The sequence below is a fragment of the Eptesicus fuscus genome, chromosome 23 (assembly GCF_027574615.1).
Source record: "Eptesicus fuscus isolate TK198812 chromosome 23, DD_ASM_mEF_20220401, whole genome shotgun sequence".
Taxonomy (NCBI): domain Eukaryota; kingdom Metazoa; phylum Chordata; class Mammalia; order Chiroptera; family Vespertilionidae; genus Eptesicus; species Eptesicus fuscus.
The window spans coordinates 24,407,214-24,425,945 of record NC_072495.1 but is presented as its reverse complement, the minus strand read 5'-3'; the positions used below and the strand labels follow the sequence as shown (position 1 = coordinate 24,425,945).

At 50.3% G+C, this 18,732-nt stretch overlaps 1 protein-coding gene across 1 annotated transcript in view; it reads right to left on the bottom strand.

Moving 5' to 3' along the window:
- ZNRF3 (zinc and ring finger 3) overlaps positions 1 to 17,912 on the bottom strand; it is a 136,804-nt gene extending 118,892 nt beyond the window's left edge. The window contains exon 1 of the mRNA XM_054712680.1: positions 17,613 to 17,912. Within this exon, the coding sequence (XP_054568655.1) occupies positions 17,613 to 17,912 (300 nt within the window). The remainder of the gene's footprint in view (positions 1 to 17,612) is intronic.
- Positions 17,913 to 18,732: the final 820 nt, after the last annotated feature.

The window sequence follows — 18,732 nt, the reverse complement described above, 5'->3', positions numbered from 1 at the left end:
AAACCTACAATGTAAAAGAAAAGTATTAAAATAGCACCTTAGGACTTCAAAGCTGGTAAATCCTACCAGGTCCCCTCAGACTTCAAGGCAGAGGCCGAGGGAAGAGAAGGGAGGAGACTAACCCAGAATTGCTCCCCCCCCCTCCCCGCCCCCAAAGGTGAGGTGAGGGTCCTTGCTAATTTAGAGGCTTTTTTCCTTCCTCGTTTGGCCTACAAACGCTCACTTTCTACTACCAGATCCCTTCTACCCTGTGAGTACGTGCTCTACCCAAGATGCTTTGAGGTTGCCTCGTGGGAAGCCCTTTACTGATTCCGCTCATTCGTCCGTGCGTGTGTCACGTGAGAAATTAAGGCTGAGCCTCCCCAGACACGCTTGACGTCACTACAAGAAGTCACCCAACAGTTTCCCTACACGATTCTGGATCCGAATCCACGGGAAACCAGGAAGAATCCCGTGAGGGGAGTTCCATCAGAACGGCAAATCCTTTCAGGAGAAGACGACTCTTTGGCCTTGACATAGCAAGAAGGGAAAGCGCTCGGAGAAAACAAGGAGAAAACACACCTGCACAGGAGAAAGGGCATCTTTCCATCAGCCGGGCTCAGGAATGTGCGAGAACGTGGTAGACAGCGATGGAAACTACCTTCTCCATTCAAGGAGAGGAATGCACGGCCCCGTCTTGGCAGAGGAGGGTAGGGGGAGTTAAAAAGAAAAAAGAAAGAAAACCCACAATGCACTCCTATCATTTCCATTTTTAGAAAAAGGCACTGTGTCTAATTGTGGGGGGGGGGGGGGCAGTTAAGATTAATAAAGTATTTGCTTTGGCAAAATCGCACACTGGATCAAAGCACGCACTGAAGTCCCTTGTGCCTGCCACAGGTCCCATGTAATTAGGCCCCAGAGCAGAGCCTTCGCATATCACAACATTCCCCGTGTCCTGGCCAGCTCCAGAGACGCAATCAACCACCCGGCTTTCCTTCGGAGCGCTCACGCCCGGATGCAGGCCATGTGGCCGCAGGAACAGCAGGCAGGCTGGCCTAGACACCCCGCCTCCTAGGCAGCGGCTCACAGTGCACCTGTGTGTCTGTGCGCGCCTCGGCCCACTGACAACACGCAGGCCCGGACAATGATCCGGCCGCAGAGCACAGGGGTGAGCAGACAGAGCTGCAGCAAAACACCCTCCCAGAAACAGGGAGTGAGGGAGGAAGGAATACCCACAGCCTCTCAGCGAGGGCTGGGGAGCCCCTCTGGGGAGCCCCGGGGCCCCACCCTAGGGGAGAAGGGACGCGCGTGCAAGTGGTCTGCAGCAGGCACTGGGTATATTAAAAAACGATACTTATGACATGATCATTTCTCAATGAGTCGCATCTTCAAATTCTTAAACCTTGATCAACCACCAAACCACCCTTCAGAATAAAATATGTCAACCATTTGGGAATTACAACATCAATGTTAAGTATATCACGAAACGATGTATATGTTATTTTCTTCTTCCTCATCCTCATCCTCACGAAACACAAATTGCATGCTATAACTAATTTAATCCTTGCAATAAGTCTAGGAAAGGTTTATCTCTGTTACAGATGAAGAAACTAAGGGCCAGAGAAACAAAGTCACCTTTCCATGGCAGCTAACTGGCGGAATCAGGACCCAAACCTAGGCAGGCTGGCTCCAGACTCAGCATTCCGCTGCCTCTCCATCCGCACGGGAAATCCAGAACCACTTTGCTCTGCAAAACATACAACACCCTTTGAAGGAAACTGGCAAACCTTGGGTCTCTGCAGAGCATCGCTGGAAACTGCTGCTTCACCTGATGACCTGGAAGTCTCCTCCCAGCTCCTCCCAGCTATGCAATGGGCTCAGAGCTATAGTAGCTGTAACACAGAACTAAAGAGAACTTACACCCAAAGCAGGTTAGAGTCGAGAAGGTAACGTCTAATTTTGTCATTAGGAATACATGCATATCTTCTCCTATAGAACGGTGGTGCCATTTCTGCTCCACAACGGCCTACCTTTTCATTATAATGTACCCATGGTTTGAGGACCCCAATCTTGTCAGCACAAGGCAGATGTCAAGAATCTTGTGTCCTCGCCCTGACCGGTTTGGCTCAGTGGATAGAGCGTCGGCCTGCAGACACAAGGGTCCCAGGTTCGATTCCGGTCAAGGGCATGTACCTTGGTTGTGGGCACATCCCCAGTGGGGAGTGTGCAGGAGGCAGCTCATCGATGTTTCTAACTCTCTATCCCTCTCCCTTCCTCTCTGTAAAAAATCAATAAAATATATTTTAAAAAAGAAAAAAAAAAGAATCTGTGTCCTCAACTACTTTCTCCCCCTTGGTATCGTGTTTGCTAACTTCCTCCTCAATCCTCACACACAGGGTCCCCTGGTTTTCTAGGAGTGGACTACAGGCATCAGAAGGAGCCGATCAGAAGTGCTGAGAGAAGCACCGGAGCAGCAGGCACAGCTTCTAGGGAGGCGCCACATCAAGCGACAGGAACATGGATGGCCGCGTGCACTGCAGACTCCCTGCTGGTCATCCTAGGCCCGCATCATCCCCCATCTGTGGCCAACAGAAGTGAGGCATCCTGAGGAAGAGAGAGCTTTCCCTCATGTGCACAAAGGGGCTCTTTGTGCTAAGAGCGGGGGAAATGTCAAAAGACACCAGCCCTGCCCTGGAGGAGGATAAACTCGAACAGAGTCACCGAGGTGCTCCGTGACTCCAAGTCAGCAAGAAAAGATGAAGTCTGTGGTCAGTCTCCCTTCTGAAGCAGTCCATGTCCATTCACAGGAGTGGGGGCTTGCTTTTGTGTGTGATGAGCCTTGAGGGCAGGCCCTCCACCACCGAGCCTGCCTGAGCTGTTGCACCTGCACAAATCACAGACTCCGGGAGCTCAGGAGGCTGCCCAGGAGTCCCGTCCTGCTCTGCCATTCAGGGCTCCCACCTGGCTTACGAGGCCTGATCAATTCCCTTCCGGACATCTCACTGCACAACACCAAGCAGCACAGAATTCGGGACACCAGTTTGCAAAGTGCCAAATGGCATTCCAGTGTGGGCTGTCCGGGACACTTTTATCCCCCTCCCATCCCAGCTCCAACTGCCAAACCTTGAGAGCTGGGCATCCTAAGACCCCACTGATGGGTGATGGCACCTGTAACCACGGTCTTTGCTTACTGAATGGACAGGGGTGGGCAAAAGTAGGTTTACAGTTGTGAGTACACGAAACACAGATCATGACTGTGTTGTTGTTGTTGTTATTATTATTATTATTATTATTATAACTTGCATGTCTTTTTTCCATTCGAACAATTATAAAGCTGATTTTGCCCCCCTCCCCCTACAAGAATAGGAAGGGGGAGAACAGGCCTTCTTGAATAGGGAGTAGGGAGGAATAATGATAGGGAGCTGGGGAGGAGGGGGAAATCCCCCATCCACCTCCCTGTTTCTTTTCCTCCCCTCCCTCAATCAGCCATCACTAGATTAGTTCATAGAGGCCGAGGGATGTTGGCTGGGATAGGAGGAGGGGTACTGAAATATTAAGAGACAGAAGATTCCCTATTTACCCTGTAGCAAGTCAAGAAGACATTCCTACATGAAAGACCCACCATATAACTTGTACAAGTTTGCGAGAGGACAATTAAAACCTAAGTGAATTAAGAAAAGTAATTAATGTTATCTGAGCATGTAGTAAGAATTCTACGAGTTTCCTAGGTCTTCTTGTAGGGGCATGTATAGGCAATCATTTCACTTAGAATATTCAAAACTATTCTACCCCATCCCTTGGCTGTTTTAGAGCCGCCCCCTTCCAAAAACAAGGTTGGCAAGGCAACCAGAGCACCAGTCACCGTGGTCCCTAACCACATCCGCCAGGGCTTGGCATGCCGAGACGTGTGCCAATTCTGTTGTCTGTAGGGCACTCCTGGCCACAGCACACAGCAAGCTATAATCAAGTCAGAAACCACCACATTCGTATAGAACTCGGCTCAACATAAATATTCATTAAATGTGAAGACCTATGGTGATGCAATGTTGAGACTGCAAATTTAAACACAAGAGTCAGGAAATGCAAAAATTACCGCTGCCCCTGGAACCTGGAATCACCCACATGGCACATTTAATGCCACAAGCGCGATTCTGTGTGTCCTAGAGGTTTAAGCCTAGTGACACCAAAACTACACACAAAGCTGTTCACTTAACTTCCTGGAGGAGGGTGACATTTACAGATGGGCACCGGAACGTTTCTGGAGTGGCAATGCCAGGGAAACCCTGTAGTACAAGTGAAATATATAACACATCATGGACAGACTCTGGAATATCCCTGAAGGTCTGGATGCCCATATAATAGCCACTGTTCCACAAAAACCAAAAGATCTCCTCATGCCAACACGTACACAACTAAGCAATAGAGTAGTCCTCCTCATCCGCGGTTTCAGTCACCCACAGTCCACTGCAGTCTGAACGTGTTAAATGGAAGACGCTGAACTAATTCAAAAGTTTTAAGTTGCGTGTCACTCTGAGTAGTGTGACGAAGTCTCGAACCTTCCTGCTCTCTCCCACCCGGGACCAGAATCATCCCTTTGTCCAATGTATCCGAACGGGATATGCTACCTGCCCATTAGTCCCATATCCTCGAGTGAGAATTGAAATACATTAAAAATCAGATAAAATTTTAAAAGATTCTGGCAATTCGGATATGCCAAAGAGAAGCCAGAGGTGTTTCCTTTAGTGAAAAGGTATGTATGCACGTACAGGAAAAAGAGTATGTACAGGTTTTGGTACTATCCATGGTTTCAGGCATCCACTGAGGGGTCTTGGAATGGAACGGGAGACTGCTGCAATTTAATAATTCCCAAGTGTTTATAGTGGGCCCCATAGAGTAGACAATCAGATATTTATTAAATTGAAATCTCAATTTCTTTCCCAGAGAGCCTGCTGGCCTCTTTAGAAACACTACTGCAGTCCTTTAACGCTGCTTCCCACCGATCACAGGAGCGAGGCCCACGCCAGGACTTTCAAAGTGGGGGGAAATTTTGAGAAAACAATATGGTACAAATTCCATTAAGGACCCACATACAGTTGTTTCTGAGGGGTCATTCTGGAGCTACATATAACTTTTGCTGTTCCCCAAAAGTGCCAGTTTCCTAAGTTATACGAAAATGTTATTCATATTTAACTAAAACACACTCCCTACAAGTCCAGTCATCCTGAGATGTTCTCTTCTCCAGCAATCTGTGAACAATGTACCCAGGCAGCCACGTGCCAGGATTAGAGGAGTTGGTCCCATCCCATTTCCTTTTTCCAGACCTCCCTTCTGGAGAGCAGAGGCAAGGTGTCATGATTCCAACTATTTAGAACTAGAGGCCCAGTGCATGAAATTCGGGGGGAGGGGGTTGTCCCTCAGCCTGGCCTGCGCCCTCTTGCAGTCCGGGAGCCCTCGGGAGATGTCCGACTGATGGCTGTGGAGGTGTGAGAAGCTCCCACCATCGCCGCTGCGCTCACCAGCTGTGAGACCAGCTTCTGGCTGAGCGGCGCTCCCCCTGTGGGAACGCACTGACCACCAGGGGGCAGCTCCTGCATTGAGCATCTGCCCCCTGGTGGTCAGTGGACATCATAGCGACCGGTCGTTCCGCCATTCGGTCGATTTGCATATTAGCCTTTTATTACATAGAATAGCCCTAGAACACACCCCCGTCTGAAAACTGCTTGTGAATTACTTCTACGATCATACAAAGTTCTGCCTCAAAAAGCCAAGCCTTTTTCTGGCCACACTCGCATTCCCACTACTATCCTGTCCCAAAGTATTTTGGATCTAGAAGAAGAATTTCCATTCCCTAAATATTTAAGAGTTGTATTGCAAGGCAATAGAGGAACAAGTGAGAAACAACCCCTATCTACTGGAAGCTATGGAGAAAGGAAAACATTCATGAAAGAATACCTACATGGAAATGTATTATAATGCAGAAGGGCAATCCAAAATGAAGGGCATAGAAGGAGGAGAGCCCAGGACCCATTCAGGAAATAAGGCAGAAACACACTGGACCCAGGCCCAAGTCCCAGAGTCCAGGTCACCTCTAAACCACGGGATGGCACTGGAAGATGTTGGCCAAGGGAGTAAGGAGATCAGAAGTTACTTCAGGAAGATGAATGGTGGGGAAAGGAGGAATTGATGGGAGGAAAGAGAATGTGAGGCAGGGAGACGCTTGGCAGCAAGCATTGGCATGCAGAAGTAAGGTCAAAAAGGAAAGGGCCAATCAAGCATCGTCTTGAGTACATGATTTCCCTTTGACTTGGCCACAAGCTGCCTTGATTGAAATCTAGAAATGGCTTTGCCAGTCAAGTTTGAACATTCCTTACATGCCATTAGCTGCCTGCTTACCACCTACTCCAAGACTGAGGCACTTTCTGAAAAGAGGCCAAGTCTCCAGGTAACCAGTGATACTTCCAGAAATTGCAGAAGGCTGCGGACACACGACGTCAAATGCATTGAAGTAAAAGTGTACAATTAGGTACCGAGAAAAGCATCCTATGCTGAGTGTGGGACAAGCCTTGGGAACCAGGATAACCTGAACAGCAGACAGCACTCTGGGGCAGGATCCAAGGAAGGCGCCCCTCGCTGAGAGGATAAAACAAGGTAATAACAGTGACAGTGCTCTCCGGACCCTAAAGCACCAGGCACGTGGGAGATTTGCTGGAACGCAACCATCAACGCAGGATGCCACTCTAAGAAGGCGAGCACCTGAAAGTGCTAAGATCCGAGTTCTGATCCCAGCCCCTCTTGTGGCCAGAGGCTTAAAGCCCTTCCTCCCAGCCCCCTCATTGTAAAAGGAGAGCTGAGCCACAGCATCCTCAGGGTGTCCTTCAGCCCAAACAGTGACTCCCACAGTCAAAAGAAATCAAGGAGCAAAAAGAGAAAAGGGACACAGATCTCTATGAAGGCGCAGGCCAAATGACTCTGCGGCTTCGGCCTTCTAGAAGGTCGAGAGTAAAAAGAGCCCTCTGGTCACATCAGGGACAGTTCGGCCTTCCCCGGTAGCATAATTTGAGGTGCATGGGGTCCCCTGGAGTGTCATAATGCCACTAATGGGCATCAGACACACTGGATGGTTGGGGAAGGAAAGAAAGAAGCACAACTTAAAAGCATTCAGCTTCAGGTCTTTCAGACAATGAGAGGAGGGCAAACCCCAATGCCTACGAGGGTCAGACACTGGGAAATGTAATTACCAGTGAGAGAAGGAAGCTGCAGCGATGCAACAGGGGCTTGTGAACTGAAGGGGCCGGGCCGTGTCCCCTCTGAAGTCAGGAACAGCTGGGCAGGCTAGGCCCGTGGTCGGCAAACTGCGGCTCGCGAGCCACATGCGGCTCTTTGGCCCCTTCAGTGTGGCTCTTCCACAAAATACCACGGCCTGGGCGAGTCTGTTTTGAAGAAGTGGCGTTAGAAGAAGTTTAAGTTTAAAAAATCTGGCTCTCCAAAGAAATTTCAATCGTTGTGCTGTTGATATTTGGCTCTGTTGACTAAGGAGTTTGCCGACCACTGGGCTAGGCTATTGCCCATGCGGGAATGTGAACCCAACGTTGCCAAATCTTTTCATTTTTCAAGAGCAGCCAAAGGCCCGGATTTTTATGTGACATTTCTGGATTTTTAGGAGGGGCCAAAACAAAGTATCCTGCAGTCATTCTCATGTTCAGCCCGGGACCCGCTGTTTAAATGTACCCCGGGTAGCCTGCGTGGCTCTGCTTGCACCTCTGCCTACCACACACTGACAGCGTCACCCTGGATTGAGAGGTCAGGGTTATACTGTCTTTCCAAACCCAGCCTGTCCATGAGCACAGAACTCATGCGCTACGGGAAAGACGCAGAGCAGACAAAAAGAGGGCAGCAGCACCCTCCTGGGCCACAATCTGCTGCCCCGCAGTGAGTGGACAGCCCGGTGGTCCTCCCGTGAGGTCTTCTCTGAGCCGCCGAGCGCGGCCATCTGCCTGGACAGCTGCCGTGTCCCTACCCGGAACGCAGGGGCAGCTTACTGCTCTTGAATTGTGCTCAGACACACCTCCAAGGGAGGTACCCAGGTACCATGCCAGGTACCTTCCCTGCGATGCAGACATTAGTCATCACTCAGATCCTCATGGCAGAGGAAAAAGGCCATTACTTAGTATTCACTAAATGATGGAAATATATGGACTTTTATTTTTATGAAGGGTTTTTGTTGGGTTTTTTTTGGTTCTGGGGTTTTTTAAGAAACAGATACTACCCACTGTGAGCAGGGGTACGTAGGAACCTCTATGCCGACCTGGTAGAAGAGTATAAACTAGGACCGTTCTTCTGCAGACCAGGTGACAACATGGAGCAGGAACATTGAAAATGCTTATACCCAATGACCCAGGGGCTCTAACTCTAGAACTTTATCCTATGAAAATAATCAAGAGATGGAGAAAGGATGTTCCTCACATCATTACTTATCACAATGGAAAACAATGTGTTACACAGACACTAAAAATCTTTCAGAGCATTTAGTAACAGGAAAATACCCAAGGTGGATAAAGGGTTAAAAACACCATGTCATGTTTTTCCCAATTTTCTTTACAACACCTCCAAGCTCAAGAGGAAAAAAAAGAAAGTTACATCAAAACACAAAAAGATCAACAGGGGGTTATGTGTAGCAAGCAGGATTGATTTTCTTTTTCATATGTTTCTGTGTTTTCCAATAAACATGTACTATTGTTATAATTAAAACACACGTTATAGGTGATGTTTTAAAGTAAGATCTTGGCTCCAACGAGAGGTAATGTAAAATGAATCTACTCTAACATGTCTGCCTAGTCTTACCAAAATCTCAGGCAAGCAGGTCAGTAAGCTTTGGCTTCAGGTGACCCAAGTTCAATCCCAGCTCTGTGGCATCACAAAGCTTATTTAGACTCTCAGCCTCAGTTTCTTCTGGGGCCAATGCAACCGCCCATGTTTGTGTGGAAGAAATCACAGAAACAGCATCTGCAAAACACATATCGTGGGTGCATAAAAAATGCTACCACGGGGACAGAAAAACTATGTCTCTTCCGTAGGCTGTACCCACAGAAGGAATTCCATAAATGCCTGCTGACGAGTTACGATACTCAAATTAAGTTTAAATAAAAACCCAAGTTTTCACCCAATTCTTACAGCACTGAATGGGACCTTATACACAGCTAACTGACCACAACCCCCACTCTTTTATTTTAAAAAACGCAACAGCTTCTGCAGCAGGAGGCAGAAATCCCCATTCCAACAGACAATTTCACGTCCAACTTCTAGGGTCATCGAAGGCTGTTATCACTGAATCAACTCTACACACCCGAGTTTCTAAACAACCATATCACACTGGCTGCTGGGGAGAGGGAAGGGGATTAATATCGTCTTACAACACATCTTAAGGGTAATAAAAATAAAATGCTCTCCCTTGAACCACAATGGGTCGGCTGACCTCATTCTCTATAGACGATCATGAGTCAACAGGGCCGCTAAAAGTCAGGTTTTAGAACATCTCATTCAAGCTACAAATGGAACAAAGAACCTCTACTCTTCACCTCCTCCCTAGCCTGTCTGACAAGTATAAAGGCACGTTCCCACAAAGGGGTTATCAGCTTTAACCTCAAAGGGAGGTAAGAATGCGTTGGAAAAGGCCAGAAGGTGCAGATCCGCCTACTGTGTCATTAAGTACATGTTTCTTCAGAATGGGATGCCCAGGCCTAAACTTAGCACCCCGGGCCAGGTGCTCCTCAGGGTCCTGTGAACGTGGCCCTCCAGAGAGGGCTGTGGGCCCTCTACACGCAGCTGCCGGTGGCCGGGGACAACATCTTACTCATCCCCACCTGCTGCCTCGCCTCGCACAGCGTCTGGCAGGCAGAAGGCAGCAGTGACTGCCTGCCTGCTAACGGAACGCAGCACCCATAATAGTACGTTTTTGAACAGCCAGGAGGATGCAATGAGCAGGCAGGATCCACAGCTTTAGGTGCTGAACAATCCTTTAAATCAAATCGTTAGGAAACGCACGGCCGGCGTGAAGAAAGGTGATGTGTTCGAACACAAGACAGGACCTCTTCGGGGAGAGCCATGCAGAACCCAAAAGGGCTCTGAAGAAGCCAGCTACAGGAAGGAGGGGTGCCTCACCAGAAAGCTCTTTAAAGGCCAGGACGCTACAGCCTTCCCAACAGCAAAACATCCCAACAGCAAAACAACAACAACGCGGAAGTGCCACTGAGTGACAACTGGACACTTCAAACCACCGGCCCCTCTTCCCAAGCTTCCCAGATCAGCTCTTCATGGAAACACAAGTTAGAATGAGACTCCTGTGGTTTAAAAAAAAAAAAGGAGGAAAGAAAGGTAGGTGGGAAATGAATCTCTGTAAGGGTAGTTTTCTCAGTTAAAGTTACAGACTCATTTCTTGGCCCATCAGTCTGGGTTTACCCCCCAATCTAAATTCCTCCGCCAATTCCCATGTTCTCATTAGAAGCAGAAGAAGGTGCCAAGGGAAGCACTCTTGAATAGACAGAAATGCTTACAATCGGGCACACTGGATTTGAATCTCGGCCCTACCACCAATGTCCTCATTAACTTCCACAAGTCACTTTACCTCCAAGCGTGGTTTCCTCATCTGAAAACCTGGGCCATGCCATCGACCTCACCCATTAAATGTGAGCCAAGCAATGTGATTGTCTAACCCAGGCGTCCACAAACTACGGCCCGCGGGCCACATGCGGGTGTTTTTGCCGTTTTGTTTTTTTACTTCAAAATAAGATATGTGTAGTGTGCATAGGAATTTGTTCATAGTTTTTTTTTTAAACTATAGTCCGGCCCTCCAATGGTCTGAGGGACAGTGAACTGGCCCCTGTTTTAAAAGTTTGAGGACCGCCGAAACCGGTTTGGCTCAGTGGATAGAGCGTCGGCCTGCGGACTCAAGGGTCCCAGGTTCGATTCCGGTCAAGGGCATGTACCTTGGTTGCGGGCACATCCCCAGTGGGGGGTGTGCAGGAGGCAGCTGATCGATGTTTCTCTCTCATCGATGTTTCTAGCTCTCTATCCCTCTCTCTTCCTCTCTGTAAAAAATCAATAAATTTAAAAAAAAAAAAAGTTTGAGGACCATTGGTCTAACCAATATGCTGTACACCTGAAATTAATACAAAATAATATTGAATGTAGCCTGTCATTTTATTTATTTATTTATTTATTTATTTATTTATTTATGTTAATCCTCACCCAAGGATATTTTCCCACTGATTTTTAGGGACAGTGGAAGAGAGAGGGAAAGACAGAGAAACATCGACGTGAGAGGAAACACATCGATTGGTTGCCTCCTGCACGAGCCCTGACCAGGGCCCAGGCAGGGAGGAGCCTGCAACTGAGGTACGTGCCCTTGACCGGAATCAAATCCGGGACCCTGTGGTCTGCAGGCCGGTGCTCTATCTACTAAGTCAAACTAGCTAGGGCCTGTAGCCTGTAATTAAAAATAATAATAATAATAATAAATCAAAAATAAATTTTAAAGAAATGTGAGTAAAGCATTGCGCCCAGTGTCTGGCACATAGGAAGCACTTGATATTAGTGGCTATTTTTAAAAGCTCTAATAGAGAGGGAAACCGAGCAACTCACAATCTAAATTACAGGAGAAAGGAAAGTGCTTACACCCAGTTTAGAACGGGGTACAATTTAGAGAGGACTGGCTTTCCCCAACTGCACACCCGACCAGAAGCATCTGCTCTCCCTGCATGCTCTCCCAGGTGAGCTGGGGGTGACAGGAAGGCTCCAAGCCCGGGAGTCAGGTGACCTGAATCTGAACCCAGGTTGTCTCTACCTTGCTCCGTGGCCCCGGGCACGATGCTTCACTTCTTTGGACCTCAGTCTCCTCACCTAACACAGGAAAGTGCTGAACCTGTTTCTCCTGGTTATTAAAAGTGCTTTAAATGTCATTTTTGCCATAAACTACAAATCCATTCCTCAGACTCAGGTAACACCATCAAGCAGCAAAGTTTTCACATGGTATATATTCAAGATAAGGTGACTCTGGATACCAACCCTATACAGTTACTCCCAGGGACACCAGGGCTCGGCCAGGAACGACTCTTCATGTTATGTCCACCCATAACAGCTGTACCCATTAGAGCTCTGTCAATACTCAATATTTTATCAAGCAAAGACCGCCTTCAGACCTTTATCATGCCAGGTATCCTGCCCCTGAATATGCACACACACAGGTCACTCTCACACAACTTCATATAACTACTAGTAGTGGTCGGCAAACTCATTAGTCAACAGAGCCAAATATCAACAGTACGATTGACATTTCTTTTGAGAGCCCAATTATTTAAACTTAAACTATATAGGTAGCTACATTGCTATTGACTTAATTAGGGTACTCCTAAGCTGGCCTTTGCTAAAAACTCAAGGGGCCAAAGAGCCGCAGGTGGCTCGCGAGCCACAGTTTGCCGACCACTGGTCTACCAGAACCAAAGAGAGGTCCATGCTTTCCACCTAATCAAGCAAGTTTCTAGAAATAACCAAATGGAAAGACAGCCCCAGAATTTATTAACCAAACCAAATGAAAATGTTCTCATCAATGACTCCAAGCCCATTAACCCACCACCTGCCTGATATCCACTCTAAATCCATCCTTCATTAATTGTCTCATTAGTAGCAGGCACTGGGCACCCAGGGGTAGATCCAGGGGTGGGCAAAAACAAACACCCCACAGAGCCCAGGTCCACAGGGAAGGTGTGAGGAGTTGCTCTTAAGGCATCGCAACCCTGACAGACACTCCGTCTCATTTTCCGACCAATGGCGAGAGGGAGCACATTCACACCCTGCTCTCCCACGTCCCGCGTTCAGATCCCTGCGGAGAACTCCCTGAGCGACTATTTTCTCACTTCTCCCAGGGATCTTGCACTTAACTCGTCCCAGACAGATGCACCGGAGAGCAGTTAACCCATGATAGACAATGGATGCCTTAGGGAGTAAGGGCTCAACTCTGTGAGGAGACCCGGTTGGGAAGGATTATCATTTATCCACACACGTCTGTCTCCGTAAGAGACAGGGAACTCCAGAAGACAACAGCATTACAGCATCTGGCACCGAACAGGCAGGACTTGGTAAATATCTACCCCATAAATATGCTCCGTGGAGGCATGTAAACCTGTAAGGCTTCTGCTCCACAACGCTTGCCGGCCTGATCTCACTCCTCTCCAATTCTTAGGAACGGACTATTTGATGACAGGGACTAGACGAGGGCCTCCTTTTTTCTCTCTTGGGGAGGAGGGGGCATCACAGAACCCTCCAAGCGGCAAAACTGCGTATCTTCTCAGGAAAAGGAAAGTGTCCATACACAAGACTGCATGCATCATCTCGGGGGTTCGTTCACGGGCCATCGCTGGAGGTCTGTGACCCTCAGGCGAAGCGCCCCTCTACTACGCTGTCAAAAAGTTAGATCTGAATGAATGTCAAGATCCTAACCTGCCAAGTCTATTTATTTGGCAAAAACAGGAACAAAAGGGGCCAAAGAAACCTGGGCTTTAATCCAGCTTTTATCATTTGCTAGCTGTGTAAGGATGGAAACCGTGGCCTTAGTTTCCTCATCTGCAAAATGGGTTCACACTAAGCTGCTAATTCCATGTTCGTGTCAAGATGAGACGAGCAAACATGGCATATGTTTGGCGGAGTGCCCCGTACACAGTAAATGCTCATAAACTGAAGCCACCACCACGTTCCCTTCAGTCTACACACTCCACACTTACCTCCATCTCCCATCTCTTCTCCACTAAGAGCTCTACAAGCAACTCCTATGAGATTTCAGGGGGAAAGACAGAAACCCCTCAGAATTCATCAGGATCAAAAAACACACTCCGTCCTCATGTTTCCTCTCCTAATCGAATGCTTGATTTGAACCTGTGAAGGCCCTTCTGATGAGATAGCCGGCAATCTCTTTCTACATAAATCCGGGTCAGCTGTCAGCACACAATGGTTCTATTAGGCCAAGTCAATTTTTTAGAGGCAGACCTATTAAGTTAACGTAAAATGGAGATGAAAAGAACGTGTTTGATCAAATGCTCAACTGCAAAAACACACTGACAGGGACCCAAGGCAGAGGAATTAGCTTCCTAAAATTATTCTCTGTGATGCCCTTTGATAACGCTGGGTATTTAAGGACCTCACTCAGCTTTTCTAAGCCACCACCCAGCTCTCCTCCCAAACCCTCACAGCTAAAGGCACCAGATTAGTTCTTAAATGTTTTCAGCTCTCCGCTGCTTTCAAGACCATTCAACACTCAACCCAGGATCCAGAAAGGCAGATTCTAAAGTTGCACAAAACCTATCATTCGGATTCCTTTTACAAATGAATTTCTCAAGCGTTTCTAAATATTTGACTTCAAGAAGAAGAAGAAAAAAAAAAAAAGCAAGCATTTCCACTTTAAAACAATCTTTCATCTCTAAGCGATGCAAATTTTCTTTGTTTAACCAATCCACATACCACTAGCCAGTGTTTAATCAGGCCTTTATTTAACATCACTACCACACGAGTTGCACGGCCAAGTCTGAAAGTTTCAGATAATGATCTCATTAAAAGCAACAAATTGGCTTGAAGATGAAATATGTATCAATACGTCTAAGAACCCTGTAAAGCTCCACACTTCAGAACTACAGGAAAAGTGTAATTAATTCCCCCAGCACTCACACTGTATGCCTGACACTCTTATAAGCAAATGGGCTTTGATGTTGCATGAATAAGATAATAAAAGTAATTAATAGCATTTCACATCCACACATTGTTTTCACAATTCTCACAGATGAAGATGTCAAGAGAGAGAGAGAGAGAGAGAGAGCGCTCTGTTCTTACAGAGCACACTGTGACCTTGGGAAAGTTATTTAAGCCTAAAATGCACACAGAGAGAACCAAGAATCCTGTGACTAATCCCAAGGTTTGAATTACTTACTCTCTCTCAGACACACACACACACACACACACACACACACACACACACACACATGCACACACTCGCACACACTTCTTAGCCAGGCCTCCCCCTACCCTAAACTATGCAAATGACTGAACAGGTTCTCTACCAGACTATGTATGATAAGGTATCAACTGTACACACACACACACACACACACACACACACACTTTCATTGTATGTAATAGGGCGGGAAACAAATCAGTAATACATACCAATTTCCTACCTTAGACTTCTTAAAAGAGAGTTTTCTTTATAAAGAGAGGAAATAAAGAGAGGTTTGAAAAGTTCAACAAGGGCAATGAGAAAACATGACTGATCCGAAGCTAAACACCCAATTTGTTTCTTCTGCATTCTCCTCTCTCATGAAAATGTCATATTCCCGCTCGGCAGTCCTAAAAGCGTTAGCTTTCCTCACAAAATCCTCTTTCAGGACTCACAGGGGCCACACCAGGTCCTTAAATTGGGCAGCATATCGGGAGAATGAATAAAACGCGTGCCCGCCTCTGTCCACACACAGCCCCGAAGGCCACACTGCGCTCCTTCTGTGCACGGAGAGGCTCAGTGATAGGTCCCCACAATCAGGTCATTAAAGATACCGAGTGAGAGCACCGAGAAATGACTCCTCAAACAGCCCGGATAAACTCACTAGCGTTACTGCGGTTGTAAGGGAATTAAGGACATCTATTAGTGATTGCTTAACAGGTAAACTTATTAAATACCATTTAAGTCATTTTTCTTTACTTAGCAATTGTTGACTTAAAAAAAAATTTTTTTTTTTTTTTGGCTAGGCTAAATGAACTACAAAAGAGTTAGATAAGCACTTCAAAAAGTTTCAAAAGAGAACAGATTCCTTCTGCCAAATTCACACATTATCTCTCCGCTCACAGGGATAAAATAGTTACAAATGGTGTGTTTAAGCTGCTAATTTTGTATTAAATGGTGAACCCAAGATTATCTCCAAAGCATAAGCACTGCCCATAATGGATAGCTCGCCAAACTGCTGTGGAGAAAGTACAAGTTAAAACACTGCAGATAAAAATCGCCAACTTCAAAAGTCTCCTTCGGAAAGCTGAAGTGCACGTGAAAACATCTCTCCTCTGGGGAGGCTGTACATCAAACATTTCTAAAGCCATCGGGGCAACAGGGCAATCCTCAGAGACTCGGAGCCGCAAGCAGCCCTCTCTCAGATCCAAACCAGTTCCCCAGGCTGCGTGCGACTAAAAAAGGTGCAGGAATCTTCAGCAGAGCCTCGCCTCTGAAGCTGATAAAGGAAAAGACCACCATGATAACATTAATCGAAGAAAAACGTCCAAGGCCTTTAACATAGGCAGTCACAGGGCCCAAACATGTGCTGCCCCGTCTACTTCCCCTGCAGCTGTAAGATGGGAGGGAGAGCCCTGAAAGGCAATGCTGCGAATCCATCGTCCAGCAGAGGTGCCTCCCCGGCTGGGGGAAGACACACCTCTAAGGAGCCACGCTGCACAGCTCCCTGCCCCACGCACAGCTCCCTCTCCTACCCACGCAGGGCCCTGAGTCTGCACGGGGGGGGGGGGGGGGGGACCCGGGAGGGAGGCTGCTATGCAATCATGCCACACAACCCCCTTCTCTTCATTCATAACTCCTCCAAGAGTTAACGCGCCCAAGGCCCAAAGCTTGGGCCCCTGCGCCCATCACCATCACCCGAAGAGAAGGTTCAGAAACAAGCCAACCATGTCGAACCGCCCCCATCCGAGGCATGCACCTTCCCCACCACGAGTGCGCTGGCCTGTCCGCTAGCAAGTTGGTAACATCGGAGCCAAGGAAGCGGGAAGGCATCGCTACCCAGAGCTCACCATCCGCGAGGCTTGAGCTCAGCGGGAGGCTCTCCCTCGCAGCCGCTGGGGATGCTTTGAAATGCAGACTTCTTTCCCTTGGAGCAAGGTGAAGGTCCTGTCAGGGAGCGACCCTGTGCCCCGGTTCCCAGGCCCTCCTGGGAAGAGGTCCTTGGCCCAGGGATGGGCAGGCAGTCTCCCTCCCACCGAGGGCTGCCTTCCACGGCCACTCCAAGGCACTCCTCCTCGGCCAGCAGCCCCCTGGTCCCCTGCCGCCTGCCGCTGCTGCTGCCCATCCGGAGTCCTGCGAGCGGATCAGCCTTCAGGTGAGGCGGGCGGCAGGCTCCAGGGGGGAACCTGACTGCACCGCTCCTCACACAACCCGGGCTGCTCCCAAAACGAACGTGCACGGATGGAAGGCAAAGCCCGCTGCCTGGAAGCAGCCACCCCGTCCTGCATCACGCATCTTTCCCAAGTTGGCATTCAACAGGTAGCTCCCGGGACTTCCACCTGAGGCTAACCGGAATGCCCAAGCCGCCCAGGGGGGCCGCCCCAACGTGGGTGCCGGACCCGGGGTTCTCCTCACTGCCCCCGGATTCACAGGAGGCCGAGCCCCCCACGTGCGCTTCCCCCCCACCCACCCACCCACCCACCCACGCCCGCTCCGGCGCCCCGGAGGCCGCGTCCCGCCCTCCTTCCCGCCGGGGAGGGATGCCGCCGGCCTCCTCACCGCCCCTCCCGCCCGCCAGCCCGCGGCGGGGTCGGCGGGCGCAGCCCCCGGAGCCATCTTGTGGCGGCGGCGGCGCGGGGCCCGGGCGGCGGGCAGCTACCTGCACGATCTCGCCCTCCGCGCTGAGCGTGGCCCCGGCCCGCGAGAAGCGGCCCGTGAGGCCGGTGGTGTAAGTGGTGTAGTCGCCGCTCGGGCTCGACTCGAACAGCACCACCTCCACGAACGCCGTCTCCTTGGCCCGCGCCGCGCCGGGCCCCGTGGCCGCCAGCAGCAGCCCGAGCAGCAGCGGCAGCGGCGGCGGCGGCGGCAGGCGGCGGCCGCGGGGGCCGCGGGGGCGGCGGCGGAGGCGGCGGCGGCGGCGGCCCGGGGCCCCTGGGCGCCCGCCCGAGCGCGGCCTCATGGTCCTGCGGCGGGAGGGCGCGGAGGGCGGGCGCGGCCGGGCATAGTCGCGGGCCGGCGGAGGACCGAGTGCAGGCGGGCGCCTCACAGCCCCATCGCGGCGGCGGTGGCGGCGGCGGCGGCTTTGTGGGTCGCAGGCTCGGCTTGGCTCCCCCGGCCGTCGCGCCGCGGCCCTTTCATCTGCTCCACGTGAGGGGTTATCCCCGCCCCAACAGCGTCGTGACCCGCTCTCCCCTCCCTCCCCGCGCTCGACCGCCGCGGCCTCCCCGGGGAGCGGGAAGGCGGGGCGGGCGCGCCTGCGGCGGGGGGCGGGGCCCTAGGGGCGGACACGCCCCCGCCCGCGCTCCGCCCCGGCCTGCGCCCCGCCCCCTCACCCCAGCCCCGCCCACCGCCTGCACTCCACCCCATTGTTCTTGCCACGCCCACCGCCCACTGTCTTGCTCCGCCTATTATTCTAGCCCCGCCCCCGGCGTCTCTACCCCGCCCCTCGCTCCGCCCCCACGCTCATGCTCCGCCCCTTAGTGCCCGCTCCGCCCCTGCGGCGCTTAGCCCTCCGCGGCAGACATTTCTCTTCGGGATTGCCAGAGTTCGGCGGGAATGGGGATCGCGTCCTGCTCCTGAGCGATAAGCGTCCTCTCTGGAGGCCCCACGCCCCCTAGTTCCGTACAGGAGTTAGGAGGACCTTGTCCTTCCCGGATTCCCTGCCCGGGAGCAGGGCGTCCCCCTCCACCTCACCCCCACCTCCTGGATGGAATGGGAGAGGCCCAGGCGGTCAGGGGCCGATGGCAGCTGGGCCATGCTGGGACTTAATCCAGTTCTTG